Source organism: Amphiura filiformis, chromosome 12 (assembly GCF_039555335.1).
Source record: "Amphiura filiformis chromosome 12, Afil_fr2py, whole genome shotgun sequence".
Taxonomy (NCBI): Eukaryota; Metazoa; Echinodermata; class Ophiuroidea; order Amphilepidida; family Amphiuridae; genus Amphiura; species Amphiura filiformis.
Window position 1 is genome coordinate 11,254,731 of NC_092639.1, and position 26,756 is coordinate 11,281,486.

At 36.3% G+C, this 26,756-nt stretch overlaps 1 protein-coding gene across 1 annotated transcript; it reads right to left on the reverse strand.

The window, feature by feature from the left end:
• Positions 1–2,906: 2,906 nt before the first annotated feature.
• On the reverse strand, positions 2,907–25,274 carry LOC140166621 (hyalin-like). The gene is made up of 25 exons (XM_072190121.1): positions 25,084–25,274; positions 24,560–24,718; positions 23,479–23,564; positions 22,526–22,661; positions 21,542–21,787; positions 19,509–19,757; positions 18,768–18,995; positions 17,566–17,814; positions 16,802–17,053; positions 16,038–16,289; positions 14,752–15,036; positions 13,331–13,582; positions 12,689–12,937; positions 12,268–12,519; positions 10,802–11,056; positions 9,801–10,049; positions 9,369–9,620; positions 8,934–9,185; positions 8,214–8,465; positions 7,458–7,709; positions 6,632–6,874; positions 5,857–6,117; positions 5,267–5,515; positions 4,500–4,641; positions 2,907–4,222 (listed from the first exon to the last, which is right to left on the reverse strand). Exons 1-25 carry the CDS (start codon positions 25,151–25,153, stop codon positions 4,138–4,140), a joined length of 5,457 nt encoding a protein of 1,818 aa, XP_072046222.1. The 5' UTR covers positions 25,154–25,274; the 3' UTR covers positions 2,907–4,137.
• Positions 25,275–26,756: the final 1,482 nt, after the last annotated feature.

Here is a 26,756-nt window from a genome sequence, read left to right on the forward strand (position 1 = left end):
AAACTTTCTAAACATAATGTTATTTTGGGGTTGAAAAAATATTTTGCGAAAAATGTTTGCCAAAAATATTTTCAATAACGTTTTAAAAATGTTTTCATGACCTTTATATAACCCGACATTTAAATGTTATTAACAGGTTTCGAAAAAACATTTTAAGAACATTTCTGTGTTTGCTGGGTTCAAATATTTCAACATAATGTTTTTTAAGTATAGACACAATATTTGGCAAAAATGTTTGCAAAACTATATAGTTTACAATAACATTTTTTGAAAACATTTCAAAATATTGTGTTAATGTGTTTTCATACAAAACGTTATTTTAAAATGTTATCATGACCTTTATATAACCCGACATTTTAATGTTATTAAAACGTTTTACCTAAACCAAAAGCCAAAATATAACTTATTTAAAACGTTTTTAAAACGTTTTTGTGTTTGCTGGTAGCTTATGCACACGTCCATATCAATCAAATGGTCATAACATCACGTTCGATTAACGACAGATCAAAGGAATGAAGATTTTCGTTTTGTGCAGTGTTTACATTCAAGATGTTACTAACTGTATTCAAATATTTCCACCGCATCTCTAGTAACCTCTCAGTTGAACGCATATGACTTTCTTTTGTGTTGATCCTCATAATAGAATGATTTGCCTGACTATATTGCGGAGTGTGACCATGGTTTTTAAATTAAAGAAACCTTTAAAACTATTTTTTATTCTATCTGTTTAATAATTATTACTCTGATCATCATATCATAATATTTATTGGACTTTGGTCTTGCTCTTCTATTTAGCGCTATACAATCTAGAGGTAGCAGCGCTTTAAAATATTTAATGTAGTATGTATATCATAGTAGTAAATACCATGTTTGGTAATAACACCATAATCAGGTTGATAATTGAATTTTTCGGTAAATCCCATAATTGCTTGCGGTTAGACCCCAGATGTCGTCATTTGACGTCACGCCGATGCGCCGATAGTTTAGTTAATATCGCTACCGCGCATTGTCAGACGACATATGGGGTCTGCAACGAAAATACGTTACTACTTGAAATTGACGGTAAAGCGTCATCATTGAAGGCTTTCATATTTTTTTCTTCCAAATCTGGTAAGTAAAACATAATTTTCAAAATATTTTCATACGTTTTCTTCATATTCGTGTCAATTTTTAAGGTATGTATGTAGTCCGTTTTTTGAAATTTGCTTTTTCGAATTTTGGGCCTTAATCGTGGCGTTAGCATCACTTAGCATCACTGATCAGAGATATGCTGTCGATGGCTAGACGTACTCCTGTTTCCTTCTTGAATTTATTTCGAGTGTTTGCGAAAAGCGGTTCAAAAGCACAAGCATCAACGTCTAGAGAATTATTCAGGATTGTCTATTACAAACCACTCTGCCATGAAAGCCTCTAGAAATCAAGGTGAACGCGAAAATTTACAGTGAGCAGTATGAAGGAAAATACGCTCAATTTAAGAACGATAGTTTCTATATTTCCTCATGCAGTACAAAATTACAAGTTCTGTATTATCTAGATTAAATACCAATTATTGGAAATATCTTTAATATTTAGAATATGGAGACGGGGGAGGGGAAACAGGAGGGGAGGGGAGAAAGATATTGAGAAGGAGAGGAAAGAAAGAAAGAATCGGTAACTTAACGTTAACGTTAATAATTGAGCCTTAATTAAATAACATAGACCAACTAGCATAAAAATATTTAATTGAAATATATAGCGAGTTTATAAATAATATGATAAGGAGATAAGCGCTGGCTCCCGACACAATCCCTGTTGAGAAGGTCATCGCCTGGTGGGTCCATTTATGTTTATTCAAACGAAGCGCCTAAGGTAGAGTCTTTGGTCTTGAAGTGTGACCAACAACCCACTCGACCAAACAAAAGGGACAAATTTTTTCAGTAGTCGCTTACACATGTCCTTCTTTTGATCACCCATTGATACATATGTCCCGAGTTTAAGCGACAAGATGATATTGGTACAGTAACCAATCCGACATTCGTGTTGAAGTAAAACTGATCAAGAAATCCAATCGATGTGAAGTTACCGTTGAAGTTGAAGTAAATTTTCAAGGTTCACTTTGCAAACTCTCTATTGTCGTTGATCTGGCGTCCTCAACATGATTTTTACGGGATTACGTCAATGTAGAATAACTGCTAACAAGTTTTGACAGTTACAACCAACGCACTGCAGGGTCTATTGTTCTATTGTTTCCGATTAGAGCGCTGACATATTGGAAAATGTCGCCAATCAATATTCATGAGAGTGTACATTCAACGTCCAGTTTTCGAAATTGGGTGACTTGTGTTTGGCAGGTGTGAAATACATCTGACTGGGCGTTTTAATTACGTAACGAATAAAGGCATTGACATCATCGAATGGCTGCCCAGTGCTATTATGTGTTTAGTTATTATATAGGCCTAATAATTATTATTAAATGTATTCATCATTCCTTACTTTTCCCTTCTCTGTACTTATTCCTTCCTAGGCCTAAACTTTATCACTCCCTCGCTCTCCTTGTCCCCTCTCACCCTCCCTCTCTCATTCCCATCATTTTTCTTATATTTCTATTTATCTACTTGTCTTTATTATATCTTTTTATTTCTCCCTTCCTCCAGCCCTCTCTCATTCTCCATATCCCATCCTCCCCTCTTCCTCCCTCCCCCCCTCCCAAGACTTCTCACAGGGGTGAATCTGCCCCTCCCCAACCCCCCTCCCCTCTTTGGGTACGCCAATCTCCTTCTTAAAATACAATTAAATGGAAATTTCTTAAAAACAACCTTTATACGCCTATACTTATACTTACATGTATACGTATAGCGATTAGGCCTATAGTGTAATATAGATATGTGGACTGGACATGGCAGCCTTCATACATTCTAATGCGTAATCGATCACCAAGAGCATTCAATTTATTTAAATGAACCACCTAAAATCAGGTGGGTGGTAAAGATGATTGCATCGACAGCTAAAGCCTCCTTTATAGGTTTCAGACCAACACAAGCACACATTGGGATACGTGAGGACAATGGTACCACTTTTCACATGACTGCCCTTACACATGACTGTATTGTGGTCACTTATTGATACTCGCCTGTTGTGTAGAGCGTTAATATGATGCCGGATCAGTGACCAATTTAATGGCGGAACCCCTTTGTTCGAAACAATGGTACCACTTTTATGAATAGCCTGTCGCAACTTCTAATCGGCATCAAACGAACAAAGCATTATATAATCTATTGCGACTCTATTTCTATTGAAAGCTCTTTGGTTACAACTATTGCTATGGGGGAGGGCTATACTCGTCCAACGGCAAACCCGTTGGAGCCCTCAAGCTGTATCATGCATACCCGTCGTAAAAATCTATCGAGCAATATTATGTTTACAGTGTCCGGTCTCAAGCTATCGGTGTTAAGTTTCAACAATTTCAGTTTAATTTCTTTTTCAACATTGCCATGATAGTGCGAACAATGTATTCACAAACCTGATGATGCATGTTAGTTTTTATTGTGCTGTCTTTTTATTTTGTTTGATGCTTGTCTCTTTTGCTTTTGTTTACTGTTTCTATTGACTGGATTTGTTTACTTTATTTAAAAATAATAACGAGACGTCTTTAATCAAAAATACTATTGCATATTGACATCCTTGTGTAGCAAATAAGTTGGATTGTTGACCAATTGGTCGAGGCATGGGTCTCAAAAATCTGAGGACTTAGGTTCGATTCCCGGGCGGATATCTTTTCCAGTTTTGTTCCAAAAATGTTACGACATCGAAACTTTTGAAACTCACGTTGTTAAGTCTCCATTGTTATTTAACTCTTTAATAAGGATTTGCATATGTACACCCATCGCTTGTTTAGGACTTAGATATAGTGGAAAAACGTGCGAGTAGGGTAGGGTGGTAGAGTTAAGTTGCCTCTTATATATCGTATTTACTGTCTGCCTATATCACGATGCTCTCGTAGTGAATTTACCGGTAGCTCAAGCCTCAGGTCCTGGGCACGATTCCCGGGTGGGATCACTTTCCAGTTTCCACCTTTAAAACTAATGTCACGACGGTCAAACAGTTCAAACATTTATTAAATCAACTGGAATATCCCGGGAGATTATCCCGATTCAAGTCTTACAAAGTGCTTGTCACAGACTTTTGGAGCGATGATTCAGAAAGTCCTATATTTGTTATATCTGTATCAGCATTATTCTTTGTTCTGAAAAATAAAGCATAAATAGTTTCGCACACATATTATGTTATGAAGAGATATGGATTACTTGCATACTTTCGTGTTTAAAAAAATCTGAAGCTTATAGACACAATAAGTAAAACCCCACAAAATTCTTTCATTCTTATGAATAGACCAAAAATGTAAAACTTGGCAATAATTATCATTTAATGTATGCCTTAAAGGTATAACAATAAACAATATAAAACATTCGCGGCACCGACAAATTACACCCACATACACAAAACTTTTTACCGCAACTTACCGAATATAAACAAGCAGTAGAATCAGACACAGACCAGAAAAGATAATCAAGAGTGAAAGAAGCAAAGCTGCTAAAGAGATTCCAAAATCATTATCGTGTTTATATTCCCAGGTTTCGGCACGTTGATTATTGTAAATTGCATCTGTATGAATATGAAACATTAATATGACATGAACACTATTTGTTATGTAAGTAATTCTTCTTTTTTCTCCAAAATACTATTAAATACTATTAAGTACTACATTCTAACAAACTATTTTGTAACAAATTATATAGCATGTCATTTAAATCTATATCATTCCATTTCTATGTATATTGCTATCTTTATAAGAATCAAGGTCTTCCTGCAGCAGGTTGTTGTCTTGGCTTGATTGAATTCGCCGGTACAGCACACAATCGTCAGCGAGAAGAGGAGCGGACCAAGGACACTTCCTTGAGGAACATCTGATGTAACATGTGCTTCACTGCTCACTCTTCCATCCACAATAACATGCTGTGTGCGATGGCTGAGGAAATCTTGTATCCAAAGAAGTGTGGAGCCATAAATGCCGTAATGTTCCGATTTCATGAGCAAGCGTCTGTGGGAAACCTTGTCGAAGGCTTTTGAAAGATCCTATTTTAAGAATGCCTTGTATCTCCTTTCTCTTCTGTCTCACCCACTCTACCCCCCCCCCCTTTCCTCTCCTTGTCTCCCCCTCCCCCTTCTCTTTCATGGTCACTCTATCTAACTCTAATCTCTCGCTGTCACTATCTCTGTCTCCAATTACCATTGTGCATGACAATGACTGTAAAATTACAAAATATCATATTCCCGTCATCTTCAAATGTGTACACCACTGGAGTCGACCCAATCGCAAATGTCTCGTTAGGCTTGTGTGTACTGGATACCTTTATGATGTCTGGAAAATCAATAGCCAAAGGTTCTGACCAAGTAACAACTGCAGTTTGCTTTCCAACGTCTGCATATTGTTGTATACTACTAGGACATTTTAAAACCGTGGGTTTTTGTGTGTTGGCTGAAAAGAGACAGAACAAAACGCACATCCTTCACTGCTTGCGCACCAGTGGACAGTAGATGTACACCAGTAAAACAATATGAGGAAGGACAAGAAACAATACAATTTAGGGTAAAGAAAAAATTAAACTAAAATATTCGGATCATTCTTATCGATAGCCGCCAAAAAGATGGCTACCAATTAATTGGAAACATACTTGCATTGAATGGTTTTATAACTTTTTTGATACAAAGTCTGACTGTTCGTACACATAGTTGAAATGTAGTAACCTAATAAACAAATGTTTTACCCTTAGTTTAGTAAATCTAGTAACCAATATACTACACAATAAATCTACTTACATATCTTACTCGCTACAATGGTGACAGAAAATGAACATTTTGCCACATTGCTTGCGTTGTCACGAAAAATGTATGTCACAACTGTTGTACCTATAGCGAAGAATGTACCGGGAAGATGAGTCTGAATAAGGAGCATTGTGTTCTTAGACAGGTCGTCCGCTTCTGGTTCATCCCAAGTCACGGATGATCCTAAAGAACCAGCTTCAGGTCTTGTAATGATATCATCAGGACAGTATGTGATTAAAGGAGGCGTTGTATCCACTGAAAGAGTATTGTAGAGTATATGTATCACCAAAAGTATCTTCCTTTTGAAACTTAAAAACCTTGTCATTCCAAAACGGACATGTCAAAATATGCTAGAAATTACGATAAACAGTAATAGCTTGATTATTTGTTGTTTGAAAAGACATGCACATGTTATATTTACAACAATGTAACATGAATTGAGTCCTGTTTATCAGGGATAGTCTGTATAGTTCAGTGATTGGACGCACAATCCGATAGTCTGGGGTTCATGTCCTCGCACAGACGGGTATATCCGGATGTTATGGTTCCATTGTAATTTCAAGTTTCAATGTGCTAGTGTGCGATACGTGGTTCTTCTTTCCCCTTTAATATACAAATATATAATACTGCAAGTGGTCGGCATTTCACTTACAACGAGAACGTTATTTCAATTCCCCCTTTATTTCAATCTGGTTGTCCTGACATACGTTTTGATTAAAATTGGGTTCAATTTGATTTCCAAGAAAGTTACCAAGAAATGTCATCATACCTTGCGTGACTTTAACAAAGAACTGACAGGTTGCACTGTTGTTTGAATTGTCGGTAAACTCATACGTAACCAGAGTTGTGCCAATATCAAACAATTCGTCGGATTTGTGGGAGGAAATTGCCTTTCCAGAATTTTCAATTGCAAGTGGCTCATTCCAAGACGCTGCTATGTGTGTTGTTCCAATCTCCACTGTTTTGTGGATATCCGAGGGACAGTCAGTTATAATTGGTTTGGTTTTGTCCTCTGTACCAATGAAAAGAAGTAAAAAAAATAGCGTATTATCAAGCAGTAATGGACATGGTTAAGATAATTATAATTAAGTTCATATGATCTTGAGATTTTTATTACTGAAGTATCAACACGTGTCATCCGTTATGGACATGGTGTGTGCCACCCAAAGCAGAGAGCATACAAAACGCGATAAAATGGAATGCTGATTATTTTATTCAAAACCTCACTTGGATTGAGAAAAAGCATGCAGTAGTTGGGAAATATAGCCGGTATAATGCAAACTAATGTCTGACGACTTCTAGAGATATTATGCTGAACAAAAATTTAATAAGAAGGTAAATAACTTGAATTGGGGAGATCAAATTCAGTGGGATCTGGGAGTCGCGTAAACAGTGGACAGTACTGAGTAGAGGAAGCTTACTCGGCAGAAGACAAGGGAACACGACGTCAGTCCTATGCATCTAAAGCAGGTCGTTTATCGTCGTTTCTGTTGTCGTTGCTACCTATACCCTTTACCTTTATTCAATATATATATATATTTGTTTTAAATTAATAGATACAAGAAGTAATACTGGTTTTCGAAGGAATATATTACCTTGATCAACAATCACATGGAAATCGCACACAGCAATATTATTTGAGCTGTCCACAAATATGTACGACACCGTAGTCATACCTACTGTAAACAGCTGGCCAGATTTATGGGTGGCATTTGAATCGGAAACGCGTCCTGATTCGTCAAAGGCTGACGGTTCATTCCACCAAACGTTGATATCACTTGTACCGATTTCAATTGTCCTCTGTATATCCGAAGGGCAGTTCCATACCAAAGGTGGGGTTGTGTCCACTTGAAAAAGATTTCAAGATAATAAGCTTTATAGTAAGAATAACTTATACATGTACGTTGCTTTTGGGTTATTCATCATTTCCGTCAGTTTCTCATATCAATTAAAAATATCGGTTGCTACTTCGTTTTGCATGACATCATACTTTATCAGATATTGTACATACGCATGATTTATATGTAGGCGCATGTGTGGGTAAGTAATAAAGAAACCGAAACCGTTATGATTTATAATGCACTTTATGCCAATCCCAAAAAACTCTTCACACTTTACAGATTGACGCTTACCACTGAGGCCCCAATCATACAATAAACCATTTGAAGGAACGCTCAGGAACTTTCAGCTAAGAAGCGCACATCCTAGAGATACTATAATAATCCTTCACAACCAGGATCAGCTCCCCGAGTCTCGTACCGGTTTACTATGGGACAATTACATGTAGTTTAGGTATAGTTTATAATAGGTAGGAGAATAAGGTAGGTAAAAGTATATAAATTGGCGCTTACCAGCGGATAATGTCACGTAAAACACACACGATGCTGTATTTTCGGACCCATCAGCGAAAATGTATGTGACTTGAGTTTTACCGTAGCTAAAGTAGTCCCCTGGGAAGTAGTTTTGCCAAATCAGTGATGCATTGCCTGAATTGTCGGATGCCGCAGGTTCTGTCCAAAAGACTTGTTCCTCGCTGTTGCCTAATTCAATGGTACCGCTAAAATCATCTGGGCAAGCGACTATATCTGGAGATATTGTATCAGCTAGATCACAAACACAAAGGTATGTATAATTTAATAATTTGTGTCTAAGGAAATGCACAATATAAACGAAATTTCTGTATTTAAAAGTGCCTTTTGCTATTATATCAACCATGTCCACAAGGTACATGCTGGGCTAGGCATGTCTTCAAGATGGATCAACAGCGGATGCCCTAACACGCTTACCTAAATAATTTTAGCAAAACTTGACAACCAGGCTGCCCACCATCAGATGAAGAAACCAGATTTACTTGAATCTGAGAATGACCTCACGCAAGCAGCGGACAGAATTGAAATAATTGGTGAAAGCTGACACGGCAGAGGACAAGGGAGACACGATGTCCTGTGCATCTAAAGTCAAGTCATTAATTATCGTTCCTGTTGCTTTTGTTACATTTATCTTTGGACTTTTCAAATAATAGATACAGAAACACAATAAAGAAAGCTTTTCGAGGGAACACATTATATTACCTTGATCAACAATCACATGGAAATCGCACACAGCAGTATTATTTGATCTGTCCACAAATATGTACGACACCGTGGTCACGCCTACAGCAAACAGTTGTCCAGATTTATGGGTGGCATTGGAATAGGAATCGCGTCCTGACTCGTCGAAGGCTGATGGTTCATTCCACCAAACGTTGATATCACTTGCACCGATTTCAATTGTCCTGTGTATATCCGAAGGGCAGTTCCATACCAAAGGTGGAGTTGTGTCCACTTAAAATAAAAGGGTTCAAGACAATAATTCTCTTGGTAATAATATCTTAAACTTTGTGTTATTCATCATGTTCCTTACTTTCTTAGACTCAATTCCCATTTAGATATTGGTTGTTAATAGATTTTGTAGATTTAAGTAGATAGTATAATAGGTAGAAGAATGAGGTACGCATTGATGCTTACCAACAGATAATTTCACATAAAACACACACGATGCTTTATTTTTGGACCCATCCGCGAAAATGTATGTTACTTGAGTTCTACCGTAGCTAAAGTAGTCCCCGGGGAAATAGTTTTGCCAAATCAGTGATACATTGCCTGAATTGTCGAATGCCGCAGGTTCTGTCCAAAAGACTTGTTCCTCGCTGTTGCTTAATTCAATGGCACCACTAAAATCATCTGGGCAAGCGATTATATCTGGTGATGTTGTATCAACTAGATCGAACGCAAAGGTATGTAAAATTAATTTACTTACGGTGTCCAAGGAAGTTCTTTAAAACTGATTTTTGGTATTATTTCCACCATAATACACTTGGTACATGTTATACATGTTATACATGGTACAGTTTTACCTTAAAGTTAAACTCCTCACGATATGAGAAAATGTATCCGTACCTTCAACAATCAGAACAGTGAAACTACACTCAGCTTTGTTCAATGAAACATCTTCAAATTGATAGGAGACATTTGTCGAACCAACAGGAAACACATCGCCAGGATTATGTGATGAATATGTTGTAATAGTGCCAGAATAGTCTGTCGCAAATGGAACACTCCACAGCACTACAACACGCGATGTACCAATCTCCGATGTTTTCGATATACCAGTTGGACAGTTGAAGATAGTTGGTGGAATTGTATCAACTGGAAATCGAAAAAAATATATATTTGAAAACTTCCCGTTACTCTAAATTGCAGTATTATTCTACGCTGTGGCTCAGATTGAGAGTCAGATTTTTTTCCATCTCAATATACATAGAGTACAAAGTTATAATAAAACATGCCTTATAATACATCGAAATAAATATATGTGACGTGATATATCAAAAAGAAACACTTTTGGGAAGGCTATCAATTTTGAGTGTTTTACATATCTTAAATATAGAGATATTTTGCTCCACAACACCGTTTTCCCAATGAAATCGGACATTCCCAAGCGAAGATATTGAGTTTGTAAGTCATGGTAATGGTATTATAAAATTGGGAATTGAGATATCTGCCTTCAAAAACATTATTGACAATGTTGAGAGTAGGAATGACCTTGAAAAATGTCAATATGCCAGTTATATTCCGGTCTGAAACTATCAGACAATATTTTAAACATTAATAACATCACAAATTTGCAACAAACCCAAATTGTGAAAAAATCACACCCGGGCAGATTTTTTGCTATTTCCCCATTTACGATCTATCCTGCCCAAAAGTGTCTCTTTTCAATATATCACGTCACATATACTGTATAATAATCGGAAAGTACGTGTAAATGAATGTAAGTCTTATAGACATACAGAAAGTCTAGGGGCTAGTGATATTCGCCTCACCAGCAAAACGTGAGCTTTAATTTCAAATCAATCTGCACATTATTAGACAGTTAAACAATATATTAACACAGTTACCAGATTCAACATCGACGTCGAATTTACATGTAGCCATGTTTTTGGAAGTATCTGCGAACAAATACGTGACAGTCGTTGTCCCAATTCCAAACTGAGTTCCGGGAACATGCGTCTGAATGAGTAATGTTACGTTACCGGATTCATCGTTCGCTTTTGGTTCTTTCCAAGATATAATAGTGGCAACAAACGACCCTAACTCTACAGATGCAAAGACATCGGACGGACATCCCAATATTTGAGGTGGTTTTGTGTCAACTGCAGAAAAAAATGATTAAATTAATTAAATTGTGTGCACATCGTTATTAAGTTGCAGTGCCGCTCTTGTAACTTTAAAACAACATTAAACTACGAAATACGAGTTATGCCGATGTTATCAAGTTAAGAATAAGATGTCGTACATGCAGTTATAAAAATAAACTCAAACTAAAAAAAAAAATTTAATTAATTTATTGAAATCAGCTCTATAAGATCGGCAGGACATCGGCTCCTACATGTCCTAGGAGCCTGTATCTTCAATGTCTGCGCTACATATGGCAATGTACTACTGTGGATTGGAAACTGATACTTGCACTTTATACAAATGTGACGTGTCATGTCAAAAGGAGACACTTTTTGGGCAGGTTATCAAGTTTAAGGTTTTTACATATCTTAAATATAGAGATATTTTGCTCCCCAGCGCCGTTTTCCTCAATGAAATCGGACATTTCTAAGATATTGAGTTCGTAAGTTATGGTATCATTAAATTTGAAATTGAGATATCGGCCTTTAAAAATATTATTGACAATGTTGAGAGTAGGAATTACCTTGAAAAATGTCTCACAAAATACAAGATGCCAGTTATATTCCGGTCTGAAACTATCAGACAGTTTTTTTAACAATAATAACATCACAAATTCGCAACAATCCCAAATTGTAAAAAAAATGTTTTTGTTATTTAAATGAAGTGATTGCCTGATTTATCCCTAGAACTACTGAGCCATATTTTGTAACACGGAATACAAAGAGGGGGTTGTTGCGACCTCAATTTTCAACTATAAAAGTCATATACCGTTATATTTGGTACTAATGTATAGCTATAGGTCTCCTCTATCCAGTGGTATCAAAATAAGTGCAAACATTTCCCACATAATGTCACTATGACGTCATAATGTGAGGGCGCCCATGCAAATGTTTGAAATTCTGGTAATGTACAGAAGTATAGGCAAATTTGATCCTAAATATAAAAGGAAATGACTACTTTAACCTTAATAATTTCACAAGAGTAAATGAAAATCATTGGGGCCTCAACACCCCCCTATGGTCATCTTTGATGGCCGGTCCTACACCTGGGTAAGGTGCTGGGGTAAAAAAAATTATCACTTTATGAGTGCAAAGGATGAATCTACGATTAGCTCAGGTCGTTTGGGCGTAAACGCGTGCGGTGTTTTTTTTTAATGAAGGATACGTAGTTCTAGGGTTATACACACCTGTATTTAATGTAACATGAAATACACATGCTGCCTGATTTTTGGACCCATCTTCATACACGTAGGTGACTTCCGTTTTGCCCACGGTAAAGTTGTCACCAGGTAGGTGATTCTGTGTTACCAATGTTACGTTGCCTGAGATATCGTATACTACAGGATCGGACCAACGGATTCTTGTCTCTGTGTCACCAAGCTCGATGTCCTCTGATATGTCCTTAGGGCATAATGTTATTTGCGGTGGCGTTGTATCAACTTTAGAAATAATAAATATAATAATAATAACTTTAATAATAATGATGATGATGATGATGATGTGACATGATAATGGTGTTGATGATGATGATCTATTGTTCAACAACTCTGACAGTTATGTAGATTTAAGTTTAATATGTACATGATAATCCAAAAAGTCTGCTTTTACCACTTTCTACATTAACTGTAAAATTGCAATCGACGCCATTATGAGAATCATCTTCGAAGAAGTACGTTACATTTGTAGAGCCAATAGGAAACCTGTGTCCAGACTCATGAGAAGACCTGGATGTAACAAACCCGGAGTTATCCATGACTAACGGATAGTTCCACGAAACTGCTACATATGCGGTGCCAAGTTCCACTGAAGTGTAGATGTCTGCAGGGCAGTTGGTCACTATCGGTTGTATAGTATCCACTGGATGAAAAAATAACAGTAGACATGTTAACTGCTTGATTTCATTCCGCACAAGAGAGTTGCACAAGTTCGTCATTTGATAAAAACTAAAATTCTTTCCACGGTTGTTCTATTTTAATGAAGAAATGATGATTATAGTATTGCCACAATGCAATGCACTCAAGATTACAAGGTTTTTACTGACATTTTGGTGTTTGTGATATATGACCGTATTTTAAATTCTCACAAAAAAACAACAAAAACAATAGAACACAGAAGTGATGAAGTGAGATCTTATACTTTACAATTCTAGTCGAGTTTTTTAAAGCTGGGAAAATGCAAATTTCATCAATACCAAAGCACCGAAATATCATAGCCTTGTAATTCGGAGCTCACTACTTACTCTTCACCTACCTATTTCAAAGGAAACAAAGAACTGACAAAAAGCTTTATTTCCTGACGAGTCTTCGAAGATATACCCCACAAAGGTATCTCTTAAAGGCGAAAAATATTCCGGTATATAAGATTTCGGTGACAATGTAACGTTCCCACAAACATCTGATGCTGTAGGCTCCTTCCATGAAACAGTCGTTGATGTAACGCCAATGTTAATGGTTTGTATTATGTCATCTGGGCAGTAGTCTATAGATGGCGGTATTGTATCCACTTACAAAAGAAAAAACACGGGTTTCATCATCATCATCATCATCGTGGTCGCCATCATCATCAGCAGCAGCAGCAACAGCATCATCATCATCGTCACTTCACAATGACTTTTCATGTTTAGGCTATTTTTCTCCTTTCAATACATTATATAGCCTTCTCAGCAAACACAAAACGTTTTCGACATCATTCGCAAAAGGTTATAAAAAGTTGTCAGAAAACGTTTAAATGTCGGGTTATATAAAGGGTATACTAAGGTTATAAAACGTTTTCATAACATTAAAAAACATTTTTGATAATCTACTGCTCAACAAACAGAAAATGTTTTACAGAAAACGTTTAAATGTCGGGTTATATAAAGGTTATAAAAACGTTTTAATAACATTCCAAAAACATTTTTGAAAACTTGATACAAAACATTCTAAACAGAATGTTATTTTGGGGTTGAAAAATATTTTGTGAAAATGATTGCCCAAAATATTTGCAATAACGTTTTTAAAACGTTTTCATGACCTTTATATAACCCGACATTTAAATGTTATTAAAACGTTTTGAAAAAAACATTTTAAGAACATTTCTCTGTTTGCTGGATGCAAATATTTTAACATCATGTTATTTAAGTGTTGACAAAATATTTAGCCAAATATGTTTGCAAAAATAGTTTACAATAACAGTTTGAAAACATTTTTAAAATATTGCTGTAGTGTGTTTTCGTACAAAACGTTTTAAAACGTTTTCATGACCTTTATATAACCCGACATTTAAATGTTATTAAAACATATGTTATTTACCTAAACCAAAAGCCAAAATATAACTTATTTAAAACGTTTTTAAAACGTTTTTGTGTTTGCTGGGTTATTAGTGTATCATTTATTTCATTTGTCAAGGAAGGCACAATTCTATATATTAGGCAGAGTCTCAATATCTGAAGGTCCATGTCAGTTGTAGTTTGATGTTTGAAATGGTTATAGGCATTCCCTCAGAATAACTCATCATCAGCTTCCCCTCCATCCTTACCTGAACGACTTCAGCAAAAAGCAGATCTGACCTCATATGACGATTAGACCTAGAATTACTCTAGATTAAGCAGGATTGCTCGGCAGATGACAAAGGAACACAACATCATGAGCAGTTAAGTCAAGTATACAAGTAAGCATTAATCTTATGTTTACCTTCCCTTATGGTTATGGAGAAAATGCATTTAGTAACGTTATCAGAATCTTCTCCAAACAAATATGATACTTGAGTAGTAGATCCTACGTAAAACACATCTCCTGGTCTGTGTGTAGCATTTTTCAATGTAACCGAGCCCAAATGGTTTATGGCTGTTGGTTGTACCCAATGTATTGACATTTCAGAGGTTCCCAACTCGGCAGTCTCAACGATATCAAAGGGGCAGTTAATAACAATAGGAGGAAATCCGTGCGAATCTTCTACCCAGGTACTTCGCATTTGTGCTGCAACAGACAGGTACAAAATTATCACATAACCGTTTTACAACATTTTCCCCTGAGCATATTATGTGACCTTCCACCACAAACCAGCCGTAAAGTCGGCAAATTGCATTCCGAGTTACAGTGTAAAATATGTATGAAGGTCGTATTCATACGTACCTCAAGTTGGTGCTACATGTATCTCATTTTGCTAGTGCCAGTCAAACACCTTCTTAACTGAAACTAATCAATAATCCTATTGTTGAAGACGATAATAAGCTTCTACCTATGTCTATAGAATTCTTCAATAACCCTAGTCTTTGTTTGCTTTGGCTAAATCCTGTTTAAGTGGTGGGTTACAAAGCATTGTATTTTGTCTAGGTATGTATAACTAACAATTAACAATTAGAGGACATTCCTGAACCTCGATGACTTAGAGATGATTTGAAATGACCGCTAATTATGTTTGATATTTATTACCAGCATCGTGGAAAAAGAGACACGTGTAGAACCGAAATAAGGTACCATTTTGTTGAAGGAGCAAAGTTGAACAAACCATAACCCCGCTTCTGGATATCGTTTGAAGTAAAATGATATACCATTTTGAAGAAGTTCGGTGTGTTTTGACGAGATTTATCATGACACAAGATGTAGAATAATCATTATCGACAGCTGGTAAAGTAAATTGACGGCTTTTTTATTCAGGCGTAAAAGAAGAAATGGGACAAGACAGAAGAGAAGAAATAATACGTTGACGTGAGATTAACATTCTAACACCAACATTATCTCCACTTTTTCAAAATGGAAACTTTGGTCTCAGGTAAAAGCCCATATTCTTCTCATTCACCGTGTGAAAATATTAGGACTGATAATATTTTGGATTAGATCCTTTAAGCCTCAATGTATTTTAAGTGTGTTGTCTTTGAGTCTTATAACGAAGATGAATGGAAAAACGGAAAATATGTGTGATGAAATAGGACCATCCTCTATCATTCGTATACAAGAGTACAATCAGTGTTACCTACTTGTTTCAATGTGGACATTGAAGCTGCATATCGCGATGTTGTTTGACGAATCAGTGAAGAAGTATATGACATTTGTAGATCCAAAGTAAAACGAATCTCCGGGGAAGTGGGTTCTCCCCATTAGCGTGACGTTGCCTGATACATCGAATGCTGATGGTTCAATCCATTTTATTGCAGAGCCATTTAAGTCATCAGTACTTGAAGACCAAATATCTTGGGGACAGTTCTGTATTGTCGGTGGTTTAGTATCAACTTTAAATTGAAATAGAAATTAAATCAAAACTTTAAATCATTTAAAGTTTCACTATAGGCTCAACAAGCTCAAATTATTTTGTCCGTAATTATTCATGTGTCTAGAAACAAATATATAATTATGTCAAGCGCTTATATACTCAAATAATATTTTTAATAACTATTCCTGATGCATTCTTGGTAACATTACACCAGATAAACGATTGCTTTAATTGAAGGATTCCGTGTAGTCAATGGATACAAAATTGATCTAATACTTATTGTAAGTTGCCGTTATAGTGTCAATTTGCCTGTAACATCATTATATTTGACATTATGTTCCTGAATTGTGTTCGTAATTCAAGATTTTCTCTTGATGCACTGCGTGTTTTGGCCTCTCCGCAGCAACCGCTGGAGGCGAATCGTATTGTAAATCGACCGAATTGAATGTATGTGCATCGTTCTTTCAATAACCACGATGCAAATCTACAGCGGTAGGGTAATCTAAAATAATTCAAAATTCTCATTAATACCTTCATTTACGATCACGGAAAATACACAGTATGCTAAATTGTCATCGGCATCTGCAAACGTGTAGTTTACGACTGTCTTGCCTGTCGCAAACAGTTCCCCAGGGTAGTGAGTCTGTGCCACCAGTGAAGTGTTTCCCGAAATATCGGCTGCTGCTGGTCTACTCCAGGAAACAGATGCATTGAGTGTGCCAAGTTCCACATACGTAACCATGTTTGGTGGACAGGAATAAATTTTTGGTGGAGTGGTATCAACTACATAATATGGAATATTGAGAATATCGCAGAGGCTGATTAGTACTGATCCATTTGAGTGGTTTTTAAAGTTTTAATTCGTTTGTGTTTCTGATTTCATATTGTAACTTCCGAATGTTTGGTTGGTAAGTCTACTTGACTAGCCCAGAAAAGTGTGGAAGTCACTTTTGTAGAGTTAAAACAGATTGCAACTTTTGAAATCTAAGCCTTGAACATTGCAATGCTTGTAATCTTCTCAACGAGATCACAGAGCAACAAACAAAGTGTCAACATTTGCAGTATGAAATACTGTATTCAGCGTAATTTATTGATTTCCTCGAAACATTTTTGGTTTTTCAAATCATCGCGAAATTTTCATTTATAACGATACGAGATTAACTCAATTACAAAACGACCCATTGTGAGTAATTAAGAGCAGCCAATGCAACATGTTTTTTAAAACTTTTCCGTTAGGTAAATTTAATGCTATCCTTCTTGAACATTTCTATTTTATAACATTTCACAACTGTTACCTTGTGTAATTGTTGCAGAAAAATTACATTGTGCAGTATTGTATGAATCACCCGCAAATACGTAAATGACAGTGGTAGAGCCAATCGGGAACTTATCACCAGAAGCATGAGAAGAATATACCAGCATCACACGACCATTGTCATCAAATGCATACGGCTCTGTCCAATACACAGGCATAGATGGTGCACCTGTTTCTGTAGTTAAATGTATATCCGACGGGCATGTGATCACAGGAGGTGTTAAATCGTCTGAAAGAAATGAAAATAACATTATTTACGAGGTTTTGTATATTTTTGTTTTGAATATTTTGTATTCGCAACGAATAATTATTACATATAGTTATAGAAGAGGATATCAGTCAAAAGCTTTGTCTTTGAAGCCATGTACTTTCCTAGGCAAGGTTTTCACGTTTGCCGAGAGCTTGCCTCGAAATTAATCGAATACTGTATATGGTATAATTTATCTGGGACTCTTGCCCTTAGAACATTGTTGATAGTAACACCTAGCCAAGCCCACCGCAAAAACAACTAGACTAAGCTGTGGTCTAAGACCACGAACACAGCCGTGTTATGACCCCTTAATGACCTTTGACCCCAAAATATATGAAACCCCATAGACATTGGCTAATGTCAATGTATGTGTTCACGTGGCATCACTTTGCCATGTTATTTGTGGCAGAAGGGACATTTTGAAGGTTTTTGTCTCAGACCGGAAGTGACCCCTTAATGATCTTTTACCCTAAATAAAAAAACACCACGTATACACTGAGTAACATCAATTCATGTGTGAATGTACCGTCTCTGTGCTATATTTTTCTTGGCTGATAAAGTTTTTTTGAAGTTATTTCGTTTTATACCGGAAGTGACACCTTAATGACCTTTGACTAACGTCACGGCTGTGTAAAGAAAGAAGAACCTGTAAGAACAAAGACACAGCCGTTAGTCACGGCTGTGTAAGAAGAAGAAGAAGAAAGAAAGAAGAACCTGTAAGAAAAAAGACACAGCCGTGACTAACGTCACTAACGTCACGGCTGTGTAAAGATGCGAAGTACATGTACCATTTATCTTTTACTTGTTGTTTTGTAACGCTACTGTCATTGATAGCATGAAAAAAGATCAAACACAATGTACTATCGCTTTTAAAGCTTACTTTGTTATTACATCATACTTAAAATTTGATTAATTTTGTTATCAATACATACAAACTACGGTGATGGTGAAATTGCAGTGAGCAATATTACTAGATGAGTCCGTAAAAGTATAACCAACTTGTGTGGTGTCGATCAGAAGTATACCAGGTGAATGCGTCTGAAATTCAGTGATATTGCCAGAAATATCAAAGACGGTTGGTTCTGTCCATCTGATATGACGGCCATTAATCTCATCTATATTTCCAGGACAATTATGTACAGAAGGTGGTACGGTATCAACTGAAAAAGTTTAGTTGTTAAAAATATAAATGGTGATTACTATGGCATATTATCTACACCTGAATACCTGTCCTCTATCCTTCACATCCGTCATTCTGGGTACTTATTGCGCTCGACTGCAGCCACTTGCCTTTCCATTCCGAGATTCCACAAGTTGGCTGGTGACAGAGCTTTTTCCACCATTACCCTTTTTTTGATGGAATGAATGGCTTGCCATCCCACATTCGTGACTCTGCCAATGTCATAACCTCCAAAAAGAACCGGAAAACGCACCTATTCACCTAATGTTTCCTCCCTCTTGCATTTATTCTTTTTCCTCAGCTATTTGTTTCTTCATTTAAAAAGTGCTCTCAAAGTCTGTGCATTATTATTACTTTTGACAATTTCGGTTTTATTTCATTTATCCCTAAACGGATCAACATCAAATGAGTCCTTTTAAAGGAAATATTGCACATAAAACTGAAAAAATCAAACATAAATGTATATAAATAAAATGAAGAAAGGTGCTTTTACCAGTTATCACATTGACAACAAAGGTACAGAAAGCTGTGTTGTTTGATGAATCAACGAACGAATAGACGACATTTGTTTTGCCCAGTATGAAAAATGTCGGAGGGACATGAGTGTTTGTTTTTTGAAGTCTTCCAGACAGGTCGGTGGCACTTGGTTCTATCCAGTTTACAATTGTTCCGTTTGTGCCCAGTTCCGTTGTCATTTTGATATCGGATGGACATCCACTAATCGTTGGTTGAGTTGTGTCAACTATGTATCAAAAATAGATAGATTGGGTCAGGTAGCAGCAAAATATTAGATGAGAAAATATTGCCTTTTGGAAAGTGCATATTATAGCGAGCATTAATTATAACATTAAAAAGAAGATATAATTAATATAACAAGGTATTTTTCATAATAGACTTTTAATAGTCTATTCATTTGAGCATAATCTAACAGTAATCTAGTGGCAATGATTATGATGATGTTGATGATGATGTTGATGATGATGGTGATGATGATGATGATGATGGTGATGATGATGATGATGATGATGATGTTGATGATGGTGATGATGATGATGATGATGATGATGATGATGATGTTGATGATGGTGATGATGATGTTGATGATGATGATGATGATGATGATCATCATCATCATCATCATCATCATCATCATCATCATCATATGTATCATCATCTGTTATCGTCATGTGTCATCGTCATTAACACTACAACCACACCAATAGAAATATTAACTGTAACTCATCAGAAAAACAAAATATTTGAAACAAATTATTGTTTTATTACTGCGCACAAAATCTAAGCCTTTAGTTCCATGTGGCAAGAGAGGCTATGCAAAGCACTTGGTTTATTTGGTTTTTCCAACAAAATCAACAAGGGAAGTGAGAGATGGCACACTGCCTTAACAACACAAATGGAAGTGCGATTAAGGCATGTGATCTCAACGCAACTATTTTTTATCTTGCTTGGACTGCTTATGTTGTATGCATTTTACACGGCTACACTATTAATTACAACATCCAATTCAGTGAAGTCATCGCACTCATTGCTGGGAATTTACATGACCTCCAAAAGCTTATTAACATCGTGCATGAAAGTACTGTTGAACTATTATTGGACTATTATTTAACACAAAGAAAAAGTTGTTCTGACAATCACCAAAGCAACCAACAAATTAAATATATCAAAATCAGTCACTAGCACGCTGGCTCATTTACATTACCCTATTGAAAGTATCATAACACATGTGAAAGTATTGTGCTAGACAGAGTCTCAGCCAAAAGGCTACGTCAATTTTATTTATCTTCAGTGAATACCAGGATCCATCATGTTTTCCCGAACTACCATTTGATATAGAGCCTCATATCAATATGGAAACCGCTCAAGGGGAGATCAACAAAAATGGGGTAACTGTATGAATGGTGATTAAAACATTGGCATGGACTACTTTTATGAAAAAACCGGATCTAGCCATGAAAAGGGGACATTTATAAGACTAAAACTGACATAACCAAATGAACAAAATTTTGTTAGATTATTGCCCCCAAATTACGTAACCAAATATTGCTAAGGTGTTACCCAAATTACGGCGCCGAATATTGGAAATAGTTACCCAAAATTACGGTTCCGAATACTGATAAATTGTTACCACAAATTATACGGTGCCGAATATTGGTAGATTGTTGCCCCTAAATTACGGTGCTGAATATTGGAAGATTGTTACCTCAAATTACGGTGTCGAATATCGGTAGATTGTTGACCCCCCATTAGCAAATATTGTTAGATTGTTGCCATAAATTACGGTGCCGAATATTGGTAGATTGTTTCCCCAACTTACCGTGCCGAATATTGGTAGATTGTATTTTCGAAGTTGCAGGTGGAGTCTCAGTGGAATGTTTTGCCCAGGGAACAATTATAATTGCTTTCTGAAGTATCAGTTTTAGATATTAATGAATAGTTGTATGATGTTATTATTTTATTCATAGTCTTGTACTTGATGTAGGATAACACTCGAAAAGATACACTAACCTACTATTACTGTAACCTTGAACGAACAAGCTACAGTGTTGCCAGCCGAATCTGTAAATATATAGGCCACAATAGTGTCTCCGATAGGAAAAACTTCTAATGGTGTATGCGATCGTGTAGTGTGTAGCACATTAGAATTATCAGTTGCAGTAGGTTCTGTCCAAGTCACTGGAATTCCTGATGTGCCCAGTTCAGTGGAAGTAGCCATATCACTTGGGCATCCAGATATTACTGGAGGAACCGGATCTGCAATTAGTAGAGTGAAGGGTGTGTTGATGTGTATTGAGTTGGGTGATGTGAACGGAAATACACATATGAAACATTACAAAATTGTACCGTAAAGTTACAGCTTTATTCAACTATATTTTTAAACACGTATTTATAAATACGCAAGACCAGCAAGCGTGACCAAATCCTCATGCCATTGACATGGACAGTAACTCTTTAGATAAATATCATCAAATTTAAGAAATAATTGATATTAATATGTTATCAAAAACAACATTTTGAAAGTATTTGCCGACTGAAAAAATATTTATTGACGGAAACGTTATAATCACAATGTTAAACAAAATAGACAATTTTGCCATACAGTCTGGTGTTGTTGTTGTGTTTGTTTGTCGAAAGCCACTTCCATATTTCTTATCTATAAGGTGTTTTGGCAGCGTGGAGGTGGTAACGTGCGTATTTATAAATACATATTTATACATATAGTCTGAGCAAACTGGATTAGGTATTTCTGTACCTGATTAGGTACAATACCTGATTAGGTAATTTGCCCGAACTGTTTAATAGCCAAAACAATGGGGCAATGTAACTACTAATCTTGTATCAGGTTATTTGGTGATAAACCCAATAATAATTAAGGTAGAAAACATGCAATGAAAGAATCGGGCTTTAAGCTTTATTTAACACAAAACAACGTTCTCTAAAAGAAAAATAGATCAAACAATTATTCTTGAGCACTGTTTCTCGTTTAATTACCCTTCTTGCAAACATATCCAATGGTTGTCGTACAAGGAAGATCATTCCATCTACCATCCAATGTCCTTAATTCAGCACAATCTTCGTTTCCGCCAGCATTATTGGGCTGGCCTCCAGGCCAGTCTGTATAGTCAACCTGTAAAGATGATAATGGATGGATAATAACAAAACGTTTGCAGTAGATATTCATGAACATAGATGAGGAGCCCCACTTTCTAAGCCATGCATAATCCTCTCCAGGGAGACAATTCTAACATCCTTTGTGTTCGGGATTCTACCAAAATTTCGAGTTTGTTATACTAGTGGTTAATAGTATTCGTTCTGTTCCATAAATCTTCATATCTATGTTTAATAACTATTCACTTAGTTCTTTTAGATTCAGGACGATTGTAAAAGTTGTGTATCTTACATAGAAACTATCAGTATGCTTCGACTATATTTATAAATACGTATTTATAAATACGCATGTGGTCACCTCTGCGCTGCCAAAACAGCTTGTAGATAGGAAGTCAGGAAGTGACCTTCGACACAGCGTGTTTTCTTCCTGTGCATTTGAATGTAAAGGAGGTAAACAGCAGCAGACTGTGCAGCAATATTGTCTATTTTGTTTATCTTTGTGCCATATTATTGTAAACATTTCCCTCGACAAATGCGTTGTTTACATTACAAATTCGAAATCCCCCATGTCACTTGGAAACATTTTGCTGTGAAAAATCCGTGACCAGTTGAAAACCCGTGAAAAATCTGTGTTGAGTCACAGATTTTCACGGATTTTTCACCCGATCACGGATTCTGATGATGTGTAATAATTTTGCAATTCAAATAATACTTAAATTTGATGATATTTATGCTTGGTATGTCGTGGCCATGGGTCACGTACGTATTTATAAATACGTATTTATAAATATAGTCGTAGGTAGCTGACTATGAAATGGGTTTTTTTGTGTACGTACCGATGTGTCGTCGATCCACAGAAAGGTTCCTTCGCTTACTTTGTCATGTAATCCTATCCACACTTGTTCTGTACCCGTCCGCAAACCTTTAATGTATATTATTAATGAGAAATGGTACATTATGGATGTAAATCTATTTTATTGCACCCCTGTATTAATCGTATACCAAACACCACATAGACTATGCCATAGCCGATTGATTTTAATAAATAAAAATATGAAATTAATCATGATGAACGCATTCAGTTGAACTCGAAATTACACTCATGTGTATTATATCAAAATACTAGTAAATGGTTATACAAAGTGTATATAATTAGTGACAGTAAAAGTAAAGTATGCGTAGGCGTATATAGGGTCCACAACTTATAAGTTCCCCTAAATACTTTTTTAAATAAACCGAAAAATATTTGACAAAATGCAAATGTGTAAAAAGGTATGGGGTATTTATTTTACACATTTTGACTTATTTTAAAAAGTATTAGGGGGGAACTTATAAGTTGTGGACCGTATATTATTGAATGCAACATATCTTATTGGCATTATAATAACGACTCATTTCAATACTGAACAATTCTGATTTTAGAATCTACCAGTTTCGCGAAAGCCCGAGCAAAAAGCTAACAAACAGAGTGAACCACGGGGAAGTCTAAACACCACATGATGTTCGTTTCGGTACCAAACTATTCCATAGAAAACCAACAGACGAATTGCATTGCATTATCTATTTGGTAAATATATTTTGTCCTCGAATATATAAATTACAGGTATTTCAATTGATCCCGTAGATCCCCACTAAAACAATTACCGTGTAGACATTAGCTGTATCAAAAAGGTTCATTAGTTGATGGCATAGACATATTCAATTTGCGATACTTAAAATAGTTAGGGCATTTGTTATGATCACTTCCGAATTATAGTAGATATTCCACAGGATCAAAGCACAGTACGTGACAGTGACTATTTTATGTTTTTAAGCATAAACAAAAAACATTGAAACACATATAAATGTCCCGCTATAAAGGAAGCAAAGAATAAACCACCGTCAGAAATATCCCATTTGGATCAGGTTTTACAGTACCTAGAATGTGTCCCTTCTCCTGTGCGCTATGTATGCTTGCTAGTACGGACCCTTTTGTTTCACATACTCTCTTTGCATCAGAAAACGTCACTCTTTGCCGTGATAAATAGTAACAGTATCCCCCATTTGATGACCAGTCTTGAGGACAACTAATGGTTGCTGGAGTAAAACGAATTAGAAAAAAAAATGGATTTATTATGAATTTACTTACTACACAAGATAACGCAAATTATAGTCTACTTTCCTTCGAGATAGCCACAGAATAAGAATATCACCCCATGGTATGGAGTACTACCATTGTAGCTTAATTGGTAGGTAAGAACACCGGACTAGTCTAGAGGTCCAATTTTCGCGGACTGGTACATTAAGATCATCGATCCTCAATACTGTGTTGCTCTTTATTAGTTATATCGTTATCCACTCAGGCTGATACCGGCAATTACTGAGGAAATCTTTTCTCATTGTGGAACTATAATTTAAGTAAGCCTTGTATATTGTTAAAAACCTGATATTTTGTCACATACCTTCAACAAATGGAAGGATAAAAACACAAAAAGACAGAATTAAGCACTTTCTATCGTCGACACTCTGCATCTTTCAATACGACGTCGTTACTGAAACTGACTAATAGATAGAAATTACACTTGATTGAGAATTGTGTCTGCACTCATTAATCTACATATACAACGTTGCGTCTGCAGTTGTTGATGCAATGTACAATATATTCCGGAATTTCTCGAGGAGTGATTATCTATTTTTGTTGGTAAAATTGGTTTCGCATATGGTAGGACACTAAAAGTGGCTAAAAGGCTGCATGTTGAATACCGTATGAATAAGAGTTGACGGAAATGTGAACTTTTGTACTTCCTTTCTTGGACCGTTTGCAAACTTTCCCCATGTAATGCCAAGTTTAAACAATTAATTGATTCGCGCTTTAACACCACTTACACGAAGGTGGGTAACAGCCTTCTAAGGGTTTTCACCCAGCATAAAAAATCATTGCGTTTACGCCAAAAACGACTTCAGCTGTCCTAGATCCATCCTGTAATACGCTCATTTTAGTGATACATATTTTACCCAAGCACCTTACCCGGGGGTAGGACCGACCATCAAAAATGACCGGGGAACGTAACGTAGCGGGATTCATCCGATTGGGGAGTCACCTACCATTATTGGGGGGGGGGGGGGAGCTCAATGGACATGATGGGTTAGGGGGGGGGGTACAAGACGTTTTGGAGCAATTTTCCTATGGGATTTTCCCGTATGACGATGACGCTATCGCCACTGTGGTTTATAATAGCAAATTGGCAACAACAACCCTCTAGTCAGTGTTACAAAGCATGTTTCACATGGCCATTTTATTGTGAAAGGATCCTATTTTTCATTGTACAAGTAATACATAAAAATACCGCATAGCCCCTCCCCCCTCCACGAAAGTCATAAATCATTTTATGTCAACATTACATCCGAAATTCTGTTCATTTTTTGGGCCTTTCTAATCTACATGTAAAGCCTATGGAGGTGAAGATTAGAAATGGACTGCAATATTGAAATTTTGGCCCATTTTTGACACTGAGAACACACTGAAAATACATTCGGCGGCTATAGCATAAACAAAAAATGTCCTTTATCATTAATGCTTATGGAACAAAGGTGTATAGGACATGGGTTTTTTCTTCCACTATGTCAATAATGGAATACCAAGTATTCAATATCCCATAATGCATTTCTTTATTGGTAAGTTGTGGAATGTTTTACTGGTGGACACTATATTTGTGTATATTCTCAGTCATCCAGGTAAATAAAATATCAAGTTGATTTAATTAAAATCTAGTCAACTGGACTTACTATTTATTGACTGGCGACGTTTCACATCCTATCCTGGATGCTTCCTCAAGCCGTCTGATTTTTCGACGTCTCAGTTCTGTGACCCCGTCACGGGTCACTGACCAATCGCCGCCGAAAAATCCGACGGCTTGAGGAAGCATCCAGGATAGGATGTGAAACGTCGCCAGTCAATAAATAGTAAGTCCAGTCGGTGGACACTATGTTAATAATGGAATAGAAAGTTTTTCAATATCCCATAATGCATTTCTTTATTGGTATATAAGTTGTTGAATGTTTTACCGGTGGACAACTGCTATATTTTAAAACTTCTGAATTCGTAGGTGAGTATAATATTCCATGACGTATACTT

Excerpts from the sequence above, each read along its gene's own strand:
- LOC140166621 (XM_072190121.1), bottom strand. The coding sequence starts at position 25,153 with ATGCAGAGTGTCGACGATAGAAAGTGCTTAATTCTGTCTTTTTGTGTT. Across the intron at positions 12,520-12,688 it reads TACAGTTAATGTAGAAAGTG|TTGATACAACGCCACCGCAA; the intron begins GTAAAAGCAGAC and ends TTATTTCTAAAG. Across the intron at positions 11,057-12,267 it reads TCATGTTACATTAAATACAG|TTGACACAAAACCACCTCAA; the intron begins GTGTGTATAACC and ends TTTTTTCTGCAG.